Source organism: Xenopus laevis, chromosome 4L (assembly GCF_017654675.1).
Source record: "Xenopus laevis strain J_2021 chromosome 4L, Xenopus_laevis_v10.1, whole genome shotgun sequence".
In the NCBI taxonomy this organism is placed as follows: Eukaryota; Metazoa; Chordata; class Amphibia; order Anura; family Pipidae; genus Xenopus; species Xenopus laevis.
In genome coordinates this window covers 12,304,866-12,329,573 of record NC_054377.1, presented here as the reverse complement: position 1 = coordinate 12,329,573, position 24,708 = coordinate 12,304,866, and the positions used below count along the sequence as shown (strand labels likewise).

General features: G+C 42.7%; 1 protein-coding gene across 13 annotated transcripts in view; it reads left to right on the top strand.

The window, feature by feature from the left end:
- Window positions 1–24,708, top strand: part of LOC108713799 (liprin-beta-2) — a 93,545-nt gene that overhangs the window by 34,796 nt on the left and 34,041 nt on the right. For 12 of the 13 annotated variants that reach the window (XM_041589902.1, XM_041589896.1, XM_041589900.1 and 9 more), the window contains 3 exons: window positions 3,230–3,313; window positions 8,394–8,507; window positions 23,046–23,177. In XM_041589902.1, the coding sequence (XP_041445836.1) occupies window positions 3,230–3,313; window positions 8,394–8,507; window positions 23,046–23,177 (330 nt within the window). Of the gene's footprint in view, window positions 1–3,229; window positions 3,314–8,079; window positions 8,279–8,393; window positions 8,508–23,045; window positions 23,178–24,708 lie in introns of those variants that run through there. The other variant, XM_041589907.1, reaches the window with a different exon arrangement.

Genomic DNA, 24,708 nt, shown 5'->3' with positions numbered 1-24,708 from the left:
AATTAGACACCACCCCTTTGAAAGCACCATCTTAATAAGCAAGTGACGGCCGTAGTGATTTGATAAATATGATTCCCTCTGCAACAAAATCTTGGACAGTTGGTTTCAGGTTCATAAAAATGAATATCGTCTGATTGTATTCTTTATGTTTACCCTTTAAACCTTCTATAAAACTCTGCCACTGTGCTCTCTAGAGTAGGCACAAAAAACATAAAGGGGTTGTTTACCTTTAAAATACTTTTAGTATCATGTAGAGAGTGATATTCTGAGACTATTTGCAATTGGTTTTCAATTTTTATTATTTGTGTTTTTTTAGTTATTTGGCATTTTATTCAGCAGCTCTCCAGTTTGTAATTGTTAGCAATCTTGTTGCTAGGATCCAAATTACCCTAGCAATGTATTATTTGAATAAGAGACAATAAGAGTAATATGAATAGGAGAGGATCTGAATAAATATATGAGTAATTAAAAAGTAGCAATAACAATACATTTGTAGCCTTACAGAGAATTTGTATTTTAGAGGGGGTCAGAAGGAAAACAATTAGTGATGGGCAAAATAATTCGCCAGGCGCAAATTCACAGGAAATTTCCGCCGGTGATTAAATTCGCAAAACTGTAGCGAAAATTCACCTGTGTCAAACTATTTTGGACGCGCAACGGAAAAGTTGCTTGTGTCAAAACCGTCGTGTGGCAACATTATTCGGACGCCCGTTGACTTTAACGTTGTCGTCGAAATCGACGTGCGCGTCACAATTGACGCGGCCGTCAAAATTATCGTTTTTTCAGGTGAATCGAAACAGGGCAAATTTGCCCAACACTAAAAATAATTTAAAAGTTATGAAAAAGAAAAAATGAAGACCAATTGAAAAGTTGCTCAGAATTAGCCATTCTATAACATACTAAGGGTTAATTTAAAGGTGAACCAAACAGTTCATTGCAGATGCAAGAGAAGGCACCAATGCAAACTAAACCTTCCAGGGCTATACTGCTCTTTATCTAACAGGCTCATATTATATTGGAATCAACCAACAGAAAGAAGTAGGGATGCACCGAATCCACTATTTGGGATTCGGCCGAATACCCGGATCCTTGGTGAAAGATTCGGCCGAATACCGAACCAAATCCTAATTTGCATATGCAAATTATGGGCAGGAAAGGTAAAAGTGGGAAAAATTCTTCTTTTGTGACGAAATGCCCCTAATTACATATGTCAATTAGGATTTGGATTCGGGGAAAAGGATTCGGCCGAAAAGGATCCTGCTGAAAAAGGCTGAATCCTGAACCGAATCCTGGATTCGGTGCATTCCTAGAAAGAAGGTTATATTGGAGTTCAGAACAAGCACAAAAGGGTGCAGTGGGCCCATTATGGACATGTCCTGCAGAGCTAGGCAAGGCTGTGTGTCCATCAGGTTTTGGGCCTCCCTAAAATTGCTCGGACGAAACATTGGCAAAAGCTTTGCCAAACCTAGGAGGGCCTGATGACTCTTTGAGCATTGCTGAAAAACTCTAAGCACTTTTACAGTTTACATTATTTCTTTCTACTTTTCAAGATAGTAGTAGTTTTTACACTTCTAATATCATAAAATCAAGGCAACAGCGCCACCTGCTGTTCATTACAGCCAACGAGCTTCAATCACAGCAGAAAAATTAATTTAGCGAGAAAAGGGATGACTTGATGATGCTTCTCTGCATAGAACTGTCCGTACATACATCAAATGACTCTTCTCTGCTCACTAACTCCATTTTTTAAGAAGAGCAACATCACAGGCCTTTGCTTTTATTGGTTTGCAGACAAATGTACCAAGTGAACAGCAGGTGGCGATGTTGTTCCGAATTCTTTATATTGGCAGTTTAAAAACTGCTCCGATTTTGACAACTAGAAAAATAATGAATGTACAGTAAATTGCAAAAATGCTTAGAAGAGAGTTCTGAGCAATTTTACATTTTCTTTAGCATGTGTGTTGCCGGAGCCCTGATTAAAATGATGGAGTCAGTCAGCATTTGGGATAAGCTATGGTTGATTAGGCAGGGCGGCTTCTAATAAAAGTGGCGACACGGGATGACATCACTTATGAGCTTCTCGTTATTGGTGTTGTTTGCCAGAGGCCCTCATAAATTGCTTGGGCGTTATAATGTTACAGGCACCACTGGCTGACTCAGAGTCTTTAAGGAGAAAGCCATAACTATTGCAGGGTTACACCAGCACCTCAATGTGTTGATTTCAATAGAGGGGCAGAAACCTGAGTGGATGTATAATGGCTTCATTTCTAATTAAGTAAAGGCTTTCTATTAAAAATACAGTGTTTATAGGAGCAAAAGGGATCTTTCAGCCAGCCCCGGTGTGCCTTTATATGATTACAGAACCCATCAGTGACTTCTAATATCCTTATCATTTACAGTAGGGGGTACATTATCCCTTATAATATATGAGTGATATTTAGAGTTCACTGTATAACTCAGCCTGCAGCCTTGTGCCTTTATATGGTCACAGAACATCCCCTCAGTGACTTCTAATATCCTTATCATTTACAGTAGGGGGTACATTATCCCTTATACTACATGAGTGATACTCAGAGTTCCCTGTATAACTCAGCCTGCAGCCTTGTGCCTTTATATGGTCACATAACAACCCCTCAGTGACTTCTAATATCCTTATCATTTACAGTAGGGGGTACATTATCCCTTATAATACATGAGTGATACTCAGAGTTCCCTGTATAACTCAGCCTGCAGCCTTGTGCCTTTATATGGTCACATAACAACCCCTCAGTGACTTCTAATATCCTTATCATTTACAGTAGGGGGTACATTATCTCTTATAATACATGAGTGATACTCAGAGTTCCCTGTATAACTCAGCCTGTAGTCTTGTGCCTTTATATGGTCACAGAACCCCTCAGTGACTTCTAATATCCTTATCATTTACAGTAGGGGGTATATTATCCCTTATAATACATGAGTGATACTCAGAGTTCCCTGTATAACTCAGCCTGCAGTCTTGTGCATTTATATGGTCACAGAACCCCTCAGTGACTTCTAATATCCTTATCATTTACAGTAGGGGGTACATTATCCCTTATAATACATGAGTGATACTCAGAGTTCCCTGTATAACTCAGCCTGCAGCCTTGTGCCTTTATACACATGTACATATCAGGCTTTTCTTCTGTAACCATATTAGGCCTTAGTTAGCTGAAAATGGCTTATTGGTGTATTTTTTGTCTTGTAGGTAAATTACACAGCAGTAAATAATGAAACATACCACGAAAGACTGGCACGACTGGAAGGTGACAAGGAATCTCTAATATTACAGGTACATTTATGATTTATTTATCTCTATGCAGCTCATCGGTAAGCAAGTAAATGATGGGTGTTCCGCAGGTATGTAGGTGCATTTCGTCTTCACCAAGTCACCATTCCTTTAGAATGATGGATGAATGGGCAAGTCCATTGGGAGTAGGGTTGCCACTTGGCCGGGGTTTTACCGGCCTGGCCGGTAAAAATGGTGGTTTGTACCAATGTTATTAATAGGGAAAAATATATAGGAAGACCAGTATTTTTTTCCAGAAAAAGTGATTGGCCCTCCTGGTGTCACCGAGTGCCCCCTCCAGACTTCTAAACCCCCCCTCCCCCACCTGAACCTAGTCCAACACTGCCCCTGGCAGATAAAATAGGTTCTCCTTACATCATCAGTTCCCAAAATATAGGGCTGGCCTGGTCCCCAAAGCTGTAGTTAAACAAACGAAGGGGTTTGTCCCCTTTACATTAACTGTTAGTATGATGTAGAGTGATATTCTGAAACTATTTGCAATTGGTTTTCATTTTTGATTGTTTGTGGCTGTTGAGTTATTTAGCTTTTTATTCAGCAGCTCTCCAGTTTGTAATTCTATTGTAATTGGTTGCTAGGGTCCAACTTCCCCTAGCAACCATGCATTGAATTGAATAAGAGACTGGAATATGAATAGGGGAGGCCTGAATACAAAGATGAGAAATAAAAAGTAACAATAACAATACATTTGTAGCTCTACAGAGCATTTGTTTTTAGATGGGTCCCCCCCCCTCATTTGAAAGTTGGAAAGAGTCAGAAGAAGAAGGCAAATAATTGACAAAAATATTAAAAATACATAACGAAGACCAATTGAAAAGTTGCTTAGAATAGGTCATTCTATAACATACTATAATTTGACTTAAAGGTGAACCACCCCTTTCATAGGGAGAGAATTATTTTATTAAAGGGAAAACTTCCCATTTTCTATAGTAGGGTAGGAATGTCCAATAGGTGGCGCTGTGGTCACCTAGTATAGTATTATTAGAGTTTTATTTTCCTGTATTATTCCTAAGCAAATAGAGTCTGTGACTTTTTAATTATTAACTACTGGACAGCGCGGGTCATTTTAGTGCGTACATTTCTTCAAAGGCACAGAGACTGGCCCCCAGTCTAAGGGCTCTTACTGTCGAGCGGTTGAAGCTGCGCTCCCCTGCGTTTCATTTTTCTGCGTTCAGCCGCAGGGGAGCACAGGAATAGATGCATAACGTTTTTTCCAATGGGGCTGTACTCACACAGGCGCATGTAGGCCCGGAACGCAGGAAAAATGCAGCATGTTGCGTCTCAACCTACACGCGCCTGTGTGAGTACAGCCCCATTGGAAAAAACGTAATGCGTCTATTCCTGCGCTCCCCTGCGGCTGAACGCAGAAAAACGAAACGCAGGGGAGCGCAGCTTCAACCGCTCGTCAGTAAGAGCCCTAACAATGTATGTGATAAGGATCAGCTTGTTGATCTTCCCACCTGTTCCCAGGCAGACAGTAAACCAGCTGAACTCAATCCATTCCATCAGTAACATTCAACTCCACTTCTAGTTTTGGCTTTGTTCTATATGTTAAAGGGGAACATAAACACCAGCTAAATGGATCATTGCAAAAACCAAGAATGGATCATTATCTTTGCCTAAGCTGATTTAGCTGGCTTTGGACACCTATAAGGGCCTAATGGGTATGGGGTACCCAACCCTTCCATGCTTTGATTAAACCTCAACCCTATAAAGCCAAGCCCAAATGCAGCGTTCTGCATGGCTGCATAGAAATCAGCACAGTCTACAAGTCCAAACATATATAAAGTCCTAATACTGCATGGCTAGTTAGATATTCATATAGATGCCAACTACATAGCTACATAGAAATCAGTGCAGCCCGCAGCAGTCACCTATGTTTTCCTTAAGGGCAGAAACACATGCTCAGATTCGGAGAGATTAGTCGCCCAGTGACAAATCTCCTTTTCTTTGGGGCGACTAATCTCCCTGAACTGCCTCCCGCCGGCTAGAATGTAGATCTCCAGCAGGATGGCAATCGTGTGCTTCGTTTTCCGAAGTCGCCCGAAGTTGCCTCACGAAGAAACTTCAGGCGACTTTGGAAAACGAAGAGCTCCGAGTGCCATCCCGCCGGTGATTTAGATTCAAGGGTAGAGGGAGGCAGTTCGGGGAGATTAGTCGCCCGAAGAAGAGGGGATTTATCACCGGGCAACTAAGGGCAGAGACAAACGCTCAGATTTGGAGAGATTAGTCGCCCAGTGACAAATCTCCTCTTCTTCGGGCGACTAATCTCCCCGGACTGTCTCCCGCCGGCTAGAATGTAAATCGGCAGCAGGATGGCAATCGTTGTACTTCGTTTTCCGAAGTTGCCTCACGAAGAAACTTCGGGCGACTTTGGAAAATGAGGAGCACCGACTGCCATCCTGCTGGCAATTTACAGGAGGTTTGTCACTGGGAGACTAATCTCTCCGAATCTGAGCGTGTGTCTCTGCCTTTAGTCGCACGGTGATAAATCACCTCTTCTTCGGGCGATTAATTTCCCCGAACTGCCTCCCTCTGCCCTTGAATCTAAATCACCGGCGGGAGGGCACTCGGAGCTCTTCATTTTTACAAAGTCGCACAAAGTTTCCTCGTGAGGTAACTTCGGGCAACGTCGTAAAACGAAGCGCACCGATTGCTATCCCGCCGGTGATTTACATTCTAGCGGGCTGGAGGCAGTCATCTTTCTGTTATATAAAGTAGGGAGGCTACCGAGCTATTTGTGCCTGTGGTTATTACACTCTAATGAGACATTAGAGGGGAGGAGACAGACCTGTTCAGGCATTTTCAGAGCTATAAGAAATAGATTTAATCACACAAAGAACAGTGAGCAGAGTGGGCAGCAGAGCTAACAAAATTCCTATGGGAGGATCCTCCATGGAGGCCATGCAGACTCTTGAAGCAATGTAGCAGAAATCAGACATGTCTCCAGTTCTTGCATGCTGCTTCAGAGGTCTGTTAATTGCCTTCATCTTTGTTTCAACAGTCGGAACCAGCAGTGCAGAGAATAGCAAAGGCAGACTAAAACATTCAAAAGTGTCATTTCATTTTCGGGTTTTTATCTCCTTTAAAGAAGCAGTTCACCTTAACTTTTAGTATGCCGTAGAATGGCCCATTCTAAGCAACTTTTCAGTTGGTCTTCTTTTTTTCTTTATTATAGTTTTTTAATTATTTGCTTTCTTCTTCTGACTCTTCGGATTTCAAATAGGGGTCACTGACCCCATCTAAAAAAAGATGCTACCAAGGCTACCAATGTATTGTCATTGCTACTTTTTATTACTCCTCCCCTATTCATATTCCAAATCAATGCAGGATTGCTAGGGTCATTTTGGCCAAAATTGAAAACTGGAGAGCTGCTAAATAAAAAGCTAAATAACTCAAAAACCATAAAAATTTAAACCCAAATGCAAATTGTCTCAGAATATCACTCTCTGCGTCATACTACAAGTTAACTCAAAGGTGAACAACCCATTTAACTGCCTTCTTCTATGTTTGAAGAGTCGGAATCAGCAGTGCAGAGAATAGCAAAGGCAAACTGAAACATTGAAAATGTGTTGTTTCATTGTTGGCATTTTAAGTATTAATTGCTGGTGTTGCTAGCTTACTGCTCCCAGCCTGCTTTAACCCTTGATGGAATATTGGTGTATGCAGAGAATTGTAGTTCAGCAAGGCTTGGGTGGCCCAACACTGTTATGGAAGTTTTAAGTGTGTTTTTAAGGGGTGGTTCACCTTTAAATTAACTTTTAGTATGTCATAAAATGGCCCATTCTAAGCAACTTTTCAATTGGTCTTCATTGTTTTATAGTTTTTTTTTTAATTATTTGCCTTCTCACGCTTTCCAGCTTTCAAATGGGGGGGGTCACTGACCCCATCTAAAAAAAGGCTACACATTTATTGTCATTGCTACTTACTCATCTTTCCATTCAGCCCCTCTCCTATTCATATTCATCTCTTGTTCAAATCAGTGTGTGGTTACTAGGGTAATGTGAACCCTAGCAACTAGATTATTACATCTGTAAACCAGAGAGCTGCTGAATAAAAAGCTAAATAACTAAAAAAAAAAAAACAATTGCAAATTGTCTCAGAATATCACTCTCTACATCATATTAAAGTTAATTTAAAGGTGAACAATCCTTTTAAAGGCAACAGACCAAAGTGTAGTTTTTGGCTTCAAGGGGTGATTCACCTTCAGGTTAACTTTTAGTGTGTTATAGAATGGCCAATTCTAAGCAACTTTTCAATTGGTCCTCATTGTCATAGTTTATGAATTATTTGCCTTCTTCTCCTGACTTTTTCCAGCTTCGAAAAGGGGGTCACTGACCCCGTCAAAAAAACAAATGCTCTGTAAAGTTCCATATTTATTGTTATTGTTACTTTTTATTACTCCTCTTTCTGTTCTGACCCTCCCCTATTAATATTCTATATTCTCATTTAAATCAAGGTATGGTTGCTCGGGTAATTTGGACCCTAGCAACCAGATTGCTGAAATGGCAAACTGGAGAGCTGCTGAATAATAAGCTAAATCACTCAAAAACAACACATAATAAAAAAAGAAAACCAATTGCAAATTGTCTCAGAATATCACTTTCTACACGATACTAAAAGTTAAGCCAAAGGTGAAGAATTCCTTTAAAGAACAATGTGACGGGCCAATCCCATTGGTTGTTTATTGCCCTTGTTGATAAACACTCAGCCCCATTACGTTAGCATTTCTCAGTCATGCAGGAACTTGCAACGCTTGGGAAGTCCGACTGCTGAACGCCTTAAAGTGATACTACGTGCCCCAATCACAGCACATTACAGGCAAGGCTCCAGGCAGCTCGTTAGCACTAATAGCACCCACTCTGCTCCCACAGCACCTTTATTGCCTCTCTGAGAAACAGGCAGGGGAAATAAAGTGACTGCTGTGCCTGGGGGGAGCTGGATGAGAAGGTGAGGATCAGGCTCTTGGGTGTCAGAAAAGGAAGTGCTGTTTGTTCTGCTTTTGATATGCAAACGCTCCCACTGGGTGACCTTGTTCCGTTTGTGTGTGTTTGTGTTGCACTAGGTGAGCGTGCTCACTGACCAGGTGGAAGCCCAGGGGGATAAGATCCGGGATCTGGAGTCGTGTGTGGAGGAGCACCACCTGAAGCTTAATGCCACCGAGGAAATGCTTCAGCAGGTAGGCAAGGGACGGGGGTCCTAGTGGGCTTTCAGTGTCCCCTGTTACTCATTAAAGCTGTTCTTGTTCTTATTGGTGGTAAAAATATCAATTATATACAATATATATATATAAATATATATAGTCCTATTGTTGAACTGCAAATCCCAGTATCCATTGATCATCCTTACTTTATTATACACTCACTAGCTTGCTGCCTTATTTTACACTCACTAGCTTGCTGCCTTATTTTACTCTCGCTAGCTTGCTGCCTTATTATACACTCACTAGCTTGCTGCCTTATTTTACACTCGCTAGCTTGCTGCCTTATTTTACACTCGCTAGCTTGCTGCCTTATTTTACACTCGCTAGCTTGCTGCCTTATTTTACACTCGCTAGCTTGCTGCCTTATTTTACACTCGCTAGCTTGCTGCCTTATTTTACACTCGCTAGCTTGCTGCCTTATTTTACACTCGCTAGCTTGCTGCCTTATTTTACACTCGCTAGCTTGCTGCCTTATTTTACACTCGCTAGCTTGCTTCCTTATTTTACACTCGCTAGCTTGCTGCCTTATTTTACACTCGCTAGCTTGCTGCCTTATTTTACACTCGCTAGCTTGCTGCCTTATTTTACACTCGCTAGCTTGCTGCCTTATTTTACTCGCTAGCTTGCTGCCTTATTATACACTCGCTAGCTTGCTGCCTTATTTTACACTCACTAGCTTGCCTTACTATACACCCCCTTCCACTGATGCCCCTACTGCACAGTGAAGAATCATTGGTGATGTTGTACACACATGAGCCAAAGGAAACAAAAATCTGCATGGATAATTTAATAAGGAAGAAGTCCCAGCTGAAATGCATTATGGGAAACATTAACTCTTGCAGTGGCAGTTTTGTGAAGTGATTGCAGCATGGATAATAAATGCTGGGAGCTGTAGTCCTGCAAGACTTGGGTGGCACAACACTGCTATAGGTTATAGTTTATTTTGCATAGTATTGTTTGTACGCCTGGGAGCAGCCATGATTGTTCTGACAAGGTTCACTTGTTCTAGGTTTCTAATTCAAGGGCGTAACTACAGAGGAAGCAGACCCTGCGGCTGCGGGGGGGGGTTCAATGAGGTATAGGGGCCCTAATTAATATACAATTTCAATAACACTTGGTAAAACAGTTCAACCTCAAGATTTTAGGGGCCTAAAAAATAATTTGCTGTGGGCCCACTAATATCTAGTTACACCACTGATTGCTATCAAGCAAGTGCCCCCTCTGTTGGCCAAGTCTATCATATCTCCCAATATCTCCTTTTAAAAAAAGGGGGAACATTTTTGGTCCCCCCTCTTTTTAAAAAGGAAATATTGCCATCTGATTGTTCCACACTGCTCAGACATAGAGATGTTATGTTTTAGTCAACAAAAATAGGTATTTTTTTCCCCAGACAGTATGAAGAGCGTGTGTCAGAGTCGGGCCAAAAGGTAAGGGCGCCCCAAGGCAAGTCCCCTGCTCTCATTCACCTGACGTCCGCCCCCTGTCACTTTGCTTTATTGTCCCTTTTAAGTCACACGTCTGGCCCAGCACATTCTTACTTCAAAAGCGGATGTTTATGGCTTAGGAGGAGAAATAAATGGAAACTGGTTATTCTGCATATTCATATTATTCAGGGTCCAATTGGTTCAGGGGGCAAAGGTAAAGATTTAGGGTCACAGGCAGCCACTTTAGGGATCCAGACAGGGGCGGGACTACAGAGGAAGCAGACCCTGCCACTGCAGGGGGGCCCAGGAGGCAGAGCCGCCATCAGGGGGTGACGGGGGGGAGAGTTGTAGGGGGCCCCGAGGGTAAGGGGGGCCCGGCCACACTTACTTTATTAGCTGGCCCCCTATCTTTCTGAGAGCTGCTGACTTTGGGAAGGCATGGAGGTTTAGGCCCTGGCCACCAATTTTCTTATAATGTGGGGGGGCCCTGGCCACCAATTTTTTTTTCTCATGTGGGGTCCTAACCACCAATATTTTTTAATGGGGGGGCCCTGGCCACAAATATTTTTTTATGGGGGGCCCTGACCACCAATATCTTTATTTTTTATTAACATGTGGGAACCCTAGCCACCAATATTTCTTTTGTTTTTTTACTGTGTGGTGGGGGGCGGACCTGTAGGTGGGGCTTGCGGTGGGCACAGCCCACGGGGCCCAGGAAATTTCTCTCTCCCCCCCCCGTATAATGTAGCAGCTGATTAAAGGGGTGGTTCGCCTTCAAGTTAACTTTTAGTATGTTATAGAACAGACAATTCTAATTAACTGTTCAATTGACCTTCAATGACCTTTTCTTTTTTATATATTTTTTTTTTAACTCTTCCAGCTTTCAAATGGATGACCCCTTCTAAAAACAAATGCTCTGTAAGGCTACACATTTATTGTTATTGCTTCTTTATTACTCCCATTTTTATTCATTCCCTCTCCTATTCATATTCCAGTCTCTTATCCAAATCAATGCATGGTTGCTAGGTTACTTTGGACCCTAGCAACCAGATGGCTGAAACTGCAAACTGGAGAGCTGCTGAATAAAAAGCTAAATAACTCAAAAACCACAAATAATAAAAAATGAAAACCAACTGCAAATTGTCTCAGAATATCACTCTCTACGTCATACTAAAAGTTAATTTAAAGGTGAACAACCCCTTTAACAGACCAGTCTTGGCTGGAAGAGTGCTGCCTTCTGCTACATTTTTTTTCTTTTTATAATAGTCAGGACCAGCAGTGCAGAAATGGACAGACGGATAATGCTTTTATTAGCAATTAAATTTACTAGTAACATTAAACCCACTGAAAAGTTAATATTAATGTAGACTGGCAAGTGTCTTAAGGTGGCCATAGACGCAAAGATCCGCTCGTTTGGTGACATCGCCAAACGAGAAGATCTTTCCCCGATATGCCACTAACGTGCAGGCAGTATCGGACTGGGCTGGCGGGAAAAAACCCAGTGGGCCCCTGGCTCTTTTGGGCCCCGCCGGCCCAGATCCGCTACTTAGTGGGGCGGTGCGACCCCACTTTGTCCGGGTCGCGGTAGAATAGAAGATCTGTGCACAAACGTAGCACTGCGTGCGTGCACACAAACACGGCGCCGCACGCATGCGCACTAGCCCGTGGCAGCAGGGTCTTCAATAAAGCCGCTTTTGATTTTTACGCACGGTCTCCCGGTGAGAAGTCTGTCAGCGCTGAGAGTGGGAAAGAGAAATGTTTGTGCTATATCGGGGGTAATCTGAACATTCGGCTCTATGGCTGAACGATCGGATTACAATGAGAGCGCAATGGGCGGGACGGTCGGGACAAAATCAAACCTGTTCGATTGACCAAACGACCGATCTTCGCAGGACCAAAAATTACGGGACTCTCCACACATGGTCCGAAAATCGTACGAATCCTCGATAGGATCTTTGCGTCTATGGCCACCCTCAGATCTGTTTTAACTTTCCTTAGGCAGACGTTTATGTTGAGGTTTATGCAAGCTCGCATAGATTTCCAGGGCTCTTTGTTGCCCCTGCTGCTGCCATACTGAATTTCTGTGCTCTCCCCACACTGTATAATGACATTATTTAGAAAGAAATCGGCAGAACTTGTTTGCCCTGTGCGTGTAGATGAAAGGTGACACTGGGATAGGAGGGTGCGTGGGGGGGGGACCTGTAGAACTGGTTCTGTATTTTCATTTTTCGATGCTCTGTGATTATTCCTCAGACCTACTGAGAGGCATTTCTGCTTTCAGGTGGTGGGAACCGGCAGTGTTTATTTACTGCTGCATAAGGAATGTTATTCTTTGGTAGCTTTTTTTTCCCCAGCATAGCAGTTAATGTAACATTTCTGAGAATGCTCTTTTGAGCCCTTTCACCGTGTACCTCAACTGTTACGTGAATGTGTAACCTGAGCACCCCCTGCTGTAGCAAAAGCTTTAGTTACTGAAGCAAGAAGTATCTTCAGATACTTCCCTGCTCAGTTCTAGTATGATGTCGAAATTTTGTCTATTATTCGTGGGTTTTGAGTTATTTCGCTTTTTATTCAGCAGCTCTCCAGTTTGCCATTTCACCAATCTGGTTGCTAGGGTGCAAATGACCCTAGCAACCATGCATTGATTTGCATAAGAGACTGGAATATGAATAGGCGAGGGCCGGAATAGAACGATGGATAATAAAAAGTAACGATAGCAATACATTTGTAGCTTTTCAGAACATTTGTTTGTTTTTTTAAATGGGGTCCTTGACCCCCATTTGAAAGTTAGAAAGTCAGAAGGCAAATAGTTTGAAAAAAACTCTAGAAAAATAAATAATGAAGACCAATTGAAAAGTTGCTTAGCATTGGCAATTCTATAGCATACTAAAAGTTATATCAAGGGCAGACACACATGGTCAGATTCAGGGAGATTAGTCACCCGGCGACATATCGCCTCTTCTTCGGGCGACTAATCTCCCCTTAATGCCTTCCCGCTGGCTAGAATGTAAATCACCGGCGGGATAGCACTCGGAACGCTTCGTTTTCTGAAGTTGGCCGAAGTTGCCTCACAAGGAACTTCGGGCGACTTCGGAAAACGTATCGATCCGAGTTTGGCGATTTACTTTTCTAGCCAGCGGGAAGGCATTAAGGGGAGACTAGTCGCCCGAAGAAGAGGAGATTTGTCGCCGGGTGACTAATCTCCCTGAATCTGACCATGTGTCTCTGCCCTTAAGGTGAACTTGCTCCAAGTACAACATCAACTAGGGAGACATGGGATGCGACAGTCGCAACTCACTGTATTAGGTAACACCTTGGGTTTTTGTTGATCTGATTGCTTGGTGTTTGTTTAAAGTAGCATAACTTCCCATTGTTCCCTAAGGTATACGGAACCTCCTCTCGGCTTCGCCCAAAAGCTAACAAAGGTGCAGGAATACTGGGCAATGCCGGCCTGTTAGAAAGGCACGTGTATTTTAGGGTGCAAGTTCCTCTAGCTTCTCACATTGGGGCTCATTTATCAACACTGGGCAAATTTGCCCATGGGCAGTTACCTATAGCAACCAATCAGTGATTAGCTTTTTAAAGCCAGCTGCAAGTGGAATAATGAATGCAGCAATCTGAATGGTTGCCATGGGTTACTGCCCATGGGCAAATTTGCCCAGTGTTGATATGTCCCCCATTGGGTTCAATAGCCTTGAAAAATATGTGTCTGTGACCCCAGCAACCAAAATGCAGCATCACCTCCAAGGCTGGGGGTTTATTGTTACTCCTATTTCAATCGCTTTCTATTCAGATCCCTCCTATTCATCCTGTCAAACCACAGCCTGGTTGCTAGGCTACATGTGACCCCAGCAACCAGATTCAAATTAGGGAACAGCTGAACAAAAAGTTAAATTTAAAAGGGCCCCATTCCACTTGAGTCAGTTTCAAGGTGAACTTCCCCTTCAAAGAAACTGACTTCTCCATTTTGCTTGTTGTGGGGTTTTTTTTGTTTGTTTTTTTTAAGTTATGGAATGAGTAGGCAAGATTTCTGACACCCAAACCAAATAAAATAGGAAGTGGAAACATACAATGTTCAGAATATATCCTACTGGCAGGAGAAAATGTTGATTTAATGATAGACTGACAGAGGGGTTTGTGGGAGTTGTAGTCTAACAGCAGATATCAGATGGGGCCCCCGGGTTATCTATATTGCATGGGTCCCTCCTTCTATAATTTTGCCAGTGGACTGCTGTTTGCTTGATATGACTGATAGAAACTGGTTGAAAGGGCAAATATTTCCCATTCAAATGATTCTAAGGGACCTGTGACCCAGTGTTTGTTATGGGAATATGCTCTGGAATTGTTTGTGTTTATTTTGGATCAGAGTCAGATCTGTTATTGTGAGCTGGATACTTATTTTTGGGAAAACTGTATAACTGGATTCTGTATAAATAGCCACCTAGAGCTGCCACTAAGAAAATATCCCCAATCTGTACAGAACTTTCATTTGAAACAACGTAGGGGGTTCTTCACACTCAGGACAGTGAGGGACTTGGATGATTTCTTGGACAGACATAATACAAAGGCTATTGTGATACTAAACTCTATAGTTAGTATAGATATGGGTATATAGAATTTTAATTAAAAGTAGGGAGGGGTGTGTGTATGGGGCTGGGTTTTCATTTGGAGGGGTTGAACTTGATGGACTTTGTAATTTTTCAACCAAATTTGTAACTAACTATATAACTATGTAAGAACAGAGGATGGGATGTTGCCCCCTAGCTGTACAGAATGGACCCTCCTAGGAGGATGGGATGCTGCCCCCTAACTGTGTAGAATGGCTCCTCCTAGGATGATGGGATGCTGCCCCCTAACCAGCGCCGGATTTGTATGCTGGTCGCCCCTAGGCCGCGAGGCCGACCAGGCGGCCGCGTGGTCCTAACGCCCGCCTACACTTCCACTGGTGTAATTGAATGGGGACGCACACGTCCCCATAATGCGGCTGGGCGGCATGCCGCCCCTATTTTTTGCCACCCTAGGCCGGGCCTATGTGGCCTCGCCACAAATCCGGGCCTGCCCCTAACTCTGTAGAATGGCTCCTCCTAGGAGGATGGGATGTTGCCCCCTAACTGTACAGAATGGCTCCTCCTAGGAGGATGGGACTAATTCATAGTACACTCAGAGTTCCTGTTACATCTAATCTGACAAATTACTCAATAATCATTTATTTGGCCAATATGGTTGTTGATTGAGTGCAGATCTGATCTGTGCATTGCCTTGTGGCCAGCATTGTCAGTATTTACCCAAGGCCAAGTTGGGCAGCTGAGCAGGATCTACTGTCACCCGTGAGCATGAGTTGCCCATTATGTGCCTCTGGCATGAAAGGGAACACTCACAGTAAATGCAAAATCTGTCACCTTCCCTCTTATCAAATGTTTGGCTTCAAAAGGAATGCGTCGGAACAGTACTGTCCATGTAAGGATCCTGCTTAGCTGTTAAAGGGTAAGTATGCCCAATATCCAGTTACCCACCGACAAGGTACAGATGGAGCGACAACTGTAAAGGAAGTGAGATTATTTGCGTCTCTTAAAAGCTCCCATGCCCACCATTGGAGTTCTAACAGGAACTCTAACACCATTGAGACAGCTATTTTCTGTCAATGAAGGAAGGAAACCTGTGTGTAACTGCCTAGGTGCTTGCATAGGAATACACACTGGCAACTCTACAGCTTATGGCCCATGTATGAGGCCTTCCTGATGGCCGTCCCTTCACGTGGGAACTGCCACTTTGGGCTTATCGGTTTTATCCATGGAGGCCACTTTGGGGGGTTACTTCCTACAATTCCCAACACATAAATCTCTCGCCCCTTTTTCATCACAACTTGCTGAACAGTGTGTAGAAGACTCGCCCAGCCCTTCTCAATAGGAAACAGCCACCGATGGGACCGGCTTCTCTAACCACCGTCTGGGACGTCTCTGGGAAGCTGAGCCTGTGCATCGTGTAGCAGATCAGCTGAATTTCCAGTTGCCGTCCTTGGCAGCTTTTCGGAATATTTTACTGTTGTGTCTAGGTTTCCACTTGTGCAGCAGACGCTCAGCCTGGATCAGACACGATATGAACACTTGCACAACGTTTCATTGGAAGCTCGCTGCTGGCATGTGCTTGGTCGCCTTTCTCTAACCTTTACATTTCACCTTGTACCGAAAATGTTTGGCAAATGCTTCCCAAAGTGGATTATCGTCACCATAAAGGGAATTAAAATGAAAGTAAAATTGTAAATGCATATGTATATTCTCTAAATTTTTTGTTTTCTTGATATTAACAGTTTTACTCTGCTGATATGCTTTTTTTTTTTTTTGCTGCATTTCTGAGCTTTAGGTGCTGGCTGGCCAACCACCAAGGGGTTAAATGACTAGTGCAAATTGTCTCAGTATATTGCTCTCTACATCAAACTAAAAGTTAATTTAAAGGAGAACAACCCCTTTAATACAGATGGGGTTGGGTGGCAGGGAGAAATCCTACCAGGGACCTTGTCAAGACAGGAGGCCCAGAGTTTCACAGAAGTGGTGGGGCTTCCCACGAAGGGTGCTAGATTAGTGTGGGACCATGGGACAAGGTCTGTGGTTAATGTCTGCCTTACCTGCCCCTATTCTATCTGGTTGTGCATTATAGTAGTGATGCACCGAATCCAGGATTCGGTTCGGGATTCGGCCTTTTTCAGCAGGTTTCGACCGAATCCTTCTGCCTGGCTGAACCAAATCCTAATATGCATATGCAAATTAGGGACAGGGAGGGAAATCGCATGACTTTTTGTTATAAAAACAAGGAAGTAAAAAATGTTTTCCCCTTCCTACAACTAATTTGCATATGCAAATTAGGGTTCGGATTCGGTTCGGTATTCGACCGAATCTTTCGCGAAGGGTTCGGCCAAATCCAAAATAGTGGATTCGGTGCATCCCTACATTATAGTTAGTAGAAGAAGGGTGCCTCACTCAGCTGATTTGCTAGATTTACCCACAAGTGTCGGACAAAGGGCTGGGAGCCGTAGCGATGGGCAAATTTCTCCCGTTTCACTTTGACGAAAAATTCACGAATTTCCCACGAAATTTGCGTCAATGTTGACGCCAGTGTTAAAGTCACTGGGTGTCCAAATAATGTTGATGCTCAACGGTTTTGACGCAATCGACTTTTTGTGATTTTTGTTGATGCCGGCGAATTTTTCACGGGAGTTTCACAAATTAATTCACCAGCGGCGAAACGCTGAAATTTGCAGTGAATTCGCGCCTGGCTAATTTATTAGCCCGTCACTACCTCGGAGGTGGTTGAAGGAAAAAAAATCTACATAGGCACCTAAGGTGTCACTCCTAGAGCTGCCACACTAGGCATGTGCTTCATGTGCCCATAGAGAAAACACTTCCCTGCCCAAAACCTGTTGCATTTAACTTTTAATTTTGTCTTCTGCTTCTATCTTTCTATCATCAACCCGTCCATCCCAGCAATCGCTAATTATTGTGAGATTACAGTCTAACGCCCTGTAGCCTCATTAACATCTCATGTCCGATCTGTCCAATTAGCTCCTAATAAATCGCATCGCCCTGTGCGAGGAGCTGCCCGACCTGCACTTAAGAGATCCCAAAAATACCCGGGATATTTCCAGGCTGACGAGAGACACGTCGGACTTGGCCTCCGAATATCAAAAAATATAAAAGCCCTGGGTCCCATCAGTAAATTGTGAGCATCAAAAGGCCTCCCTACTTGGCAGGCTAAATAGGGGAACATGTGGATTGTGCATTCTTATTGTTCCTTAAGTTTGTGCCGAGCTCTGTCTCTTCTCTCTCTCTCTGTACAGGGCACATTTGTTTCCTATTTGCATGGAGCTCGGGCTGTTATTTCGGGTGCAGTTTTGGTTAGGAAGGTGGATGCATAAGCAAGCCTGTGATTAGCTGATGTGCGGTTGCCTGGCTTTTAATTATCTCCTGAATATAGCGTATGGCCGAGTGGAGAGACGGCTGCTCCCTCTTGCCATTTCCTTGTCTGCTCAGGGCAGAGGCTGTTACTTTATTTTACTGGATATTAACTTTACAGTACAAAGGAACTAAGCTTTTCTCCCTGGGGAGACTGATACGTATCGGAGCATCTGAATTGCATCTTAATGACCACTTATTGCTGTGAGTTCCTTCCAAGGTAGGTCCTTGTGCACCACCAAAAGCATCAGGAGCCTTTGCCACATCCACTTGGGTGGCAGCAGCCAGGGGTGTAACTAGAGAGGCGGCACATCTTGTTCCTACTTGGGGGGCCCAGTTGAGCAGTGATTGGTAAGAAGACTAAATATAACTTTACAAAAAATATCTTCTTCTAAAAGGGGGCCCTAAAACGATTTTGATGGGGACTCCATACCTTTTAGTGAAAGGGGTTGTTTACCTTTATATTAACTTAGGGCAGAGACACACGTGGAGATTCAGACGCCTGGCGACAAATCGCCTCTTCTTCGGGCGACTAATCTCCCCGCAATGCCTTCCCACCAGCTACAATATAAATCAGCGGCGGGATGGCACTCTGATCGCTTTGTTTTCCAAAGTGGCCTCATGAGGAAACTTCGGGCGACTTCGGAAAGCGAAGTGCTTCGAGTGCCATACCACCGGCTATTTCGATTCTGGCCGGCTGGAAGGCATTGTGGGGAGATTTGTCGCCTGAAGAAGTATATTATAGAATGATCAATTTTAAGTAACTTTTCAACTGGCCTTTATTATTTCTTTTTTAAGTTCTTTTTTAATTATTTGCCCTTTTCTTCTGACTATTTCCAGCTTTCAAATGGGGGTCACTGACCCCACCTAAAAAAGCAAATGCTCTGTAAGGCTACAAATGTATTGTTATTGCTACTTTTTATTACTCCTCTTTTTATTCTGGCCTCTCCTATTCATATACCAGTCTGTTATTCCAATCTATGTATGATTGCTAGGGTATTGTGGACCCTAGCAACCAGATGGCTGAAACTGCAACCTGGAGAGCTGCCGAATATAAAGCTAAATTGCTCAAAAACCACAAATAATAAAAAATGAAAACCAATTGCAAATTGTCTCAGAATATCCCTCTCTACATCATACTTAGGGCAGAGACACACATGGTGATTCGAGGAGATTAGTCGCCTAATATGTAAATCGCAGAGGGGATGGCACTCGGAGCAATTCGTTTTCTGAAGTGGCCCGAAATTGCCTCACGAGGAAACTTCGGAAAAGGAATCGCTCAGAGTGCCATCCCACCGGTGATTTTCATTTCAGCCAGCAGGAAGGCAGGGGAGGCAGTTCGGGGAGATTATTCACCCCGAAAAAGAGATTTGTCGCCGGGCGACTAATCTTCCCGAATCTGCCCGTGTGCCCTGACCCTTAATATGTTATAGAATGGCTAATTCTAAGCAGCTTTTCAATTTGACTTCTTCTTCTGACTCTTTCCAGCTTTCAAATCTAAAAAAAAAAACAAATGCTCTGTAAGGCTACAAATGTATTGTTATTGTTATTTTTTATTCGGGCCTCTCCTGTTCATATTCCAGTCTCTTATTTAAATCAGTTCATTAATTCTAGGGTCATTTGGACCCTAGAAACCAGATGGCTGAAACTGTAAACTGGAGAGCTGCTGAATAAAAAGCGGAATAACTCAAAAACCACAAATAATACAAAATGAAAACCAATTGCCTTTTGTTTCAGAATGTCACTCTCTACATCATCCTAAAAGTTAATTTAAAGGTGAGCAACCCCTTTAAGTAAGAGCAGATACAGTATGTGCCAAGGGACCCCCTATATAGTTTAGGGCCCTCCCTCACATTAGCACTGAATGAAGGGGTGCCTGAGTCCCTGTTGGGCAATAAAACAGTATTATTGTTAGTCTGATGTTGGGAAACATACACCCATGCACAAGGCTGGGGCAAACATGCAGAATGGAATGCATTCCCCAAAGAGCTTACAATCTAGCCAGGGCACTATGGAAATGGCTACTCCCTGCTACTATCTTGTTATGCTGGACATACACATTGTATCGCATTAGGTTAACAGTAGGCTTGAGAGTGAATTTAAAGAGGTGCAAGTTACTCTCTATATAAATAAGCAGCAGAGCTAGGAAATGTGCAGCTTGTTAGTCTCTGGCTGTAGCAAAGGGGTCGGAAGCCAAAGGACTGCAGATCATTGGCTCCTGAGTGATTCACCCTGTGCCCCGACGGCTAAGAAAACGAGTGTGTTTTGAATTTGTGCTTAGGGAATGTGAGCAATAAACAGAGACGTCCGGCTTACTGTACTGAAGCAGCTGCTAAAACCATAACTCCCAGCATCCTCTGTGACTGGCAAGGATAACCTGTAGTCCAACAAGAGCTGCAGAATTTCAAGTTGGATATCCCTCTTGTAAATATTGACCCTTGAAATTGATTCCTATCTTCAGGGTGCTTGTTTATCAAGTCTAAAATATTGTATTATATTGTACAGGTATAGAATCTGTTATCCAGAATGCTCAGGACCTGGGGTTTTCTGAATAAGGGATCTTTCTGTAATTTGGATCTTCATACCTACTAGAAAATCATGTACAACAGTATATAAAACCAATAGGCTGGCTTTGCCTCCAATAAGGATTAATTATATCTTAGTTGGGATCAAGTACAAGTTACTGTTTTATTATTACACAGAAAAAGGATTTGTTTACAAAAAAAAAAAAAAAAAATTTGGATTAATTGGATAAAATTGAGTCTATGGGAGACGGCCTTTCCGTAATTCTGAGCTTTCTGGATAACAGAATACCTGTAATATTGATGGGACGTAAATAGTGATGGGCGAATATGCTTGGCGAGAATTTCCGTGTTTCGCCGCAAAACACCTGCGAAAATTATAGATTTCAAAAAAAAATTTACTACTTTTTTGTGAATTTTTCGCCATTTCATGGGAAATTTGCGAGAGAAATTCTCATCACTAGATGTAAACCCTAGGATAAAATCTTGCCTAATAAAAAGTGTCATTTTAAGCTTGTGGACAATATACATTAATGAACAGCATCTCTAGCTATTGTTTGCACTGCTGGTTGTGACTACTGAACAGAAGCCAGTTGATAACAGAGCTGTGAAGACTGACTTTCGCTAAATCAGAACCAGCAGTGCAGAAAGGGACAGCTGCTGCTTTCGTTTGCAAATAAACGTTAAAACCGTTATAAATAATGTATTGTGAAATTATAGATTGATGTACATAAATCTGGGAGGTTTAACATCTGCAATTTATTTCCCCCATCAACTTTAAGAAATAACTTCTTAACATACAGGAAAAAAAAAAGAACAAGCAGGGACTTATCAAACGCTATGAGCTTGTGCTTTAGGAATTTTCTCATTAATTTTCTCATTAACATACCTGCTTAAAGTGACACCAACATATTTAAATACAGTATATCTATAGCTAAATCCCATGGGCTCACTCGTATAAGGAACTACATATAAAAAGTTGTACAGCAGTGCTCTGGGGTAATAAAATAAACGCAGTGTCCAGGGCCCACCGGGGGGCGGGGGGAAGGGCCGGCGCCCACATGTCCTGCTGGGGGAGCGGGCCCACGAGGCCTGAATAAGAGGTGAAAAGTAGGCACCAGGTATAGTAACCAATAGCAACCAATCAGATGTCATACCTCCCAACTGTCCCCTTTTTACGCAGGACAGTCAAGATTTTGACCGCTCAACCCACAGTCCCGGATTGTTACTGAAATCTCTGATTTCCTGTAGTGAAAAGCCAGAAAAAGATACTGGAGCTCATTTATCAACACTGGACAAATTCGCCCATAGGCAGTAACCCATGGCAACCAATCCAATTGCTGCATTCATTGTTTTACTTGCAGCTGGCTTTAAAAAGCTCATTACTGATTGGTTGCTATAGGTAACTGCCCCTGGACAAATTTGCCCAGTGTTGGTAAATGAGCCCCACTATGTTTCAAACTTAGTTGACTTTGGCAGAGAGCCTATAATATGTGGCAGCTGCACTCGGTCAGACTGGGCCAGCGGGACACCGGGGAAAAAACCCGGTGGGCCCCAACCCTCAGACCTGGCCCCCCTTTTTCGAAAATTCTTTGCGCATGCGGATTTACGCGTATTCCCGTTTTTACACATGCGCGTCAGCGTGGTTTTTCACGCATGCGTATGTCAGGAATTTATCGGTTGGAATGGGTACCCGAGGACTGCCAGGAGGGCCCTTTGTTGTGGGGCCCGAAGGCTTGAGTTGAAATTCTTTGTGTATGCGGATTTACGTGCATTCGCGTCACTGCGTTTTTGCACATGCGCATCGGCACCATTTTTCATGCATTCCGGGAATTCAGCAGTCCGAGGGGGTCCCCGGGGACTTCCAGGAGGGCCCTTCATTGTGCAGCCCCAGTGGGCCCGAAGGCTCCAGTCCTACCCTGGCTGCACTTAGATACTTTGGTAACAATTTAAGATAAGCAGGTCTCTTGGGGAAACTGCAACTCACAGCTTAAAGACCAATTCACCTTCATTATCAAAACTGTAATAACACCTAAAAACCACAGAAATGTGTTCAAACTTTCATAACCTGCCAAATTTTGTAAAATGAACATGGTAATTAGGGGTGTGGCCACAAAATGGGTGTGGTCCAAAAATCTTTTTGTCCCTTTTTCTATTTTCAAAATGTTGGGAGGTATGAGATGTTTTTGGAATGAGCTACTAGTAGCAGGTTTGGTGATTTATATAACATAACCGCCATGATTCCTCGTCTACCCTGCAAAGCAGAATTGCCTTCTTACTGGTCTGATGGCATTAGATACCAAAAACCATAAGGGAATAATTTAACCCCCGTGTAAAACCCAGATGCATCCAATTTAACAACTGCAGCATGAAATGACCGATATTTACTATGAAGCAGCAGAAAGGGCACTTTTGCTGACATCATTGTATAGTATCTGTTTGGCTGCTCATGTCAAGAAGCGCCTCCTGATGCTTCTCTGCTCAGTTCATTGGCTCCTGTCACAGCCCAAGAGGAAACAATCTATTTCTGTATAGGGTATATATATATATATCTATAGGGTGGTGTTAGTTTCCCCTTTAACCCCGCGTTGCTCATGAACTATTTTGTTTTTCTGCTCTCAGGAGCTTCTGAGTCGCACCTCGCTGGAAACCCAGAAGCTCGATCTCATGGCTGAGCTTTCCGACCTCAAGATCAAGCTGGCCGGCCTCGAGAAGGAGAAGATTAACTTTGAGGATTCGCACAGTAAAGCAGAAGTGAGTTCCGTTTGTTCCCTTTGTTTCCCCCATCCCGTGGCTGTGTGTTTGTGGCTTTAGTAGGATTTGTGTTAAAGGTTTCTGGTTTAACACAATATCAAGTTATGATCTGGAAGACTAATTAGCAGTGTAGTTGTGGATGTCTGCTGCAGACTGCACTTGCTTCAGTGAAGCTATGAAACATGCCTCCTAACGATTCCTATAATTTATTGGCGTATAATCTACCAGTTTTAAAATGGTGAGTTGGAGTCACAGTAAAAACGTTATAAAAGATTTAAAGGAGAAGGTAAGATAATAGATTAGCCACAATAGTGTAAGCTATAACACTATATTCTACAAATGCTTTACCATACCGGAGTAAACAGCTCTATAAACTCTGTTTGTGTAGGATAGCAGCTGCCATATTAGCTTGGTGTGACATCACTTCCTGCCTGAGTTTCTCCCTGCTCACTCATAGCTCTGGGTTCATATTACAGCAGGGAGGGAGAGGAACAAACTGAGCATGCTCAAGCCCTAGCCCTGGAGGTTTAAGCTTAAAACAGGAAGTCGGATACAGAAGCCCATGAGTACACAATAGAAGGAAAGAAATGCTGGGTTTCTTTAGACAGAGGACTCAGAGCAGAATTACTTTGAGGGTTTACTGGTGTATTTATATAGATCTTTCTGATAAAGCTTAGCCTTTCCTTCTCCTTTAAAGAGGTTGTTCACCTTTAAGTTAACTGTTAGTAGGATGTAGAGAGCGATATTCTGAGACAATTTGCAATTGGTTTTCATTTTTTATTATTTGTGGTTTTTGAGTTATTTCGCTTCAGCTCTCCAGTTTGCAGTTTCAGCCATCTGGTTGCTAGGGTCCAAATTACCCTAGCAACCATGCATTGATTTGAATAAGAGACTGGAATATGAATAGGGGAGGCCTGAATAGAAAGACAAGTAATAAAAAGTAGCAATAACAATGAATGTGTAGCCTTACAGAGCATTTTTTTTTTTTTTTTTTTTTAGACGGGGTCAATGACCCCCTCGTTTGAAAGCTGGAATAGTCGAAAGAAAAAAGCAAATAATTAAAAAAAAAAACTATACAAAATAAATAATGAAGACCAATTGAAAAGTTGTTTAGAATTAGCCATTCTATGTTATACGAAAAGTTAACTTAAAGGTAAACCACCCCTTAAATTAACGAGCCAGGCAAAAGCAAGCTGGCAGCGGTGCAGTATCACAAAGCAACCAATCATGCATTTGCTTTCATTATTTTAGCTGCGCCTTTAAAAAACAACTTTTCATATGTTAAAGCAGGGATCTGCAACCTTGGCTCTCCAGCTGTTAAGGAACTACAAGTCCCACAATGCATTTGCCTTTAGACTCCTTCATTAGACTCCTCTCTATTATTTATTTTTTATTGTTTAATAATTTCCCTTCTTCTTCTGACTCTTTTCTTTTCTTTTTTTCTTTTTTCTTTTCATCTAAATAACAAATGCTCTGTAAGGCTACAAATGTATTATTATTGCTACTTTTTACTACTCGTCTTTCTATTCAG